We start from the raw sequence: 489 nt of genomic DNA on the forward strand, positions 1-489 counted from the left end.
TCCGCTTGGGTCCTTCCACTTGCAATAGCCTACGTCTGTCCACGGGTAGGAGAGAGCCCTGTGCAGTGGCTGGGGGGCCATGTTGTCTCGGCAGGATGCAGGGGAAGCCGTGCTCGGGGAAGGCCTCTATCTGTCCATCCATCTGCGCAGGAGTCTCTGGAGTAAGCGCGGTGCAGTCAGCCGGGAGGTTATGGGGTGGTAGGGTCACTTTGTCCCAAAGCGGGGCTGCGCCCCATCCGCAGGCAAGGAGAAGGGGAGCTGAGTGCCACGGGGTCTCAGATGATGTCACGCTGGTCCCGGCAGCGCCGTGACAGGCAGTAGAGCCCGGAGAAGAGGTACAGGCAGGCAGCGATGCCCCCGCAGACGGAGGCACTCAGGTAGGCACCGTAGAGGCAGTGCTGGCTGTAGCCCGGTAGGTTGCAATAGCTTTTCCGCCCGGCCTTGTAGCCCATGATGCCGGTGGCGGCTGCGTAGAGCCCCACGCCCAGC

At 64.2% G+C, this 489-nt stretch overlaps 1 protein-coding gene across 1 annotated transcript; it reads right to left on the reverse strand.

Moving 5' to 3' along the window:
- Window positions 1–275: 275 nt before the first annotated feature.
- MARVELD1 (MARVEL domain containing 1) lies at window positions 276–485 on the reverse strand (the record flags this gene model as incomplete). The annotated part of the gene is made up of 1 exon (XM_010287757.1): window positions 276–485. A coding segment is annotated over one exon (210 nt), but the record flags the coding sequence as incomplete, so codon positions are not given.
- Between the last annotated feature and the right edge of the window lie 4 nt (window positions 486–489).

Source organism: Phaethon lepturus, unplaced genomic scaffold (assembly GCF_000687285.1).
Source record: "Phaethon lepturus isolate BGI_N335 unplaced genomic scaffold, ASM68728v1 scaffold22615, whole genome shotgun sequence".
Classification (NCBI taxonomy): Eukaryota; Metazoa; Chordata; class Aves; order Phaethontiformes; family Phaethontidae; genus Phaethon; species Phaethon lepturus.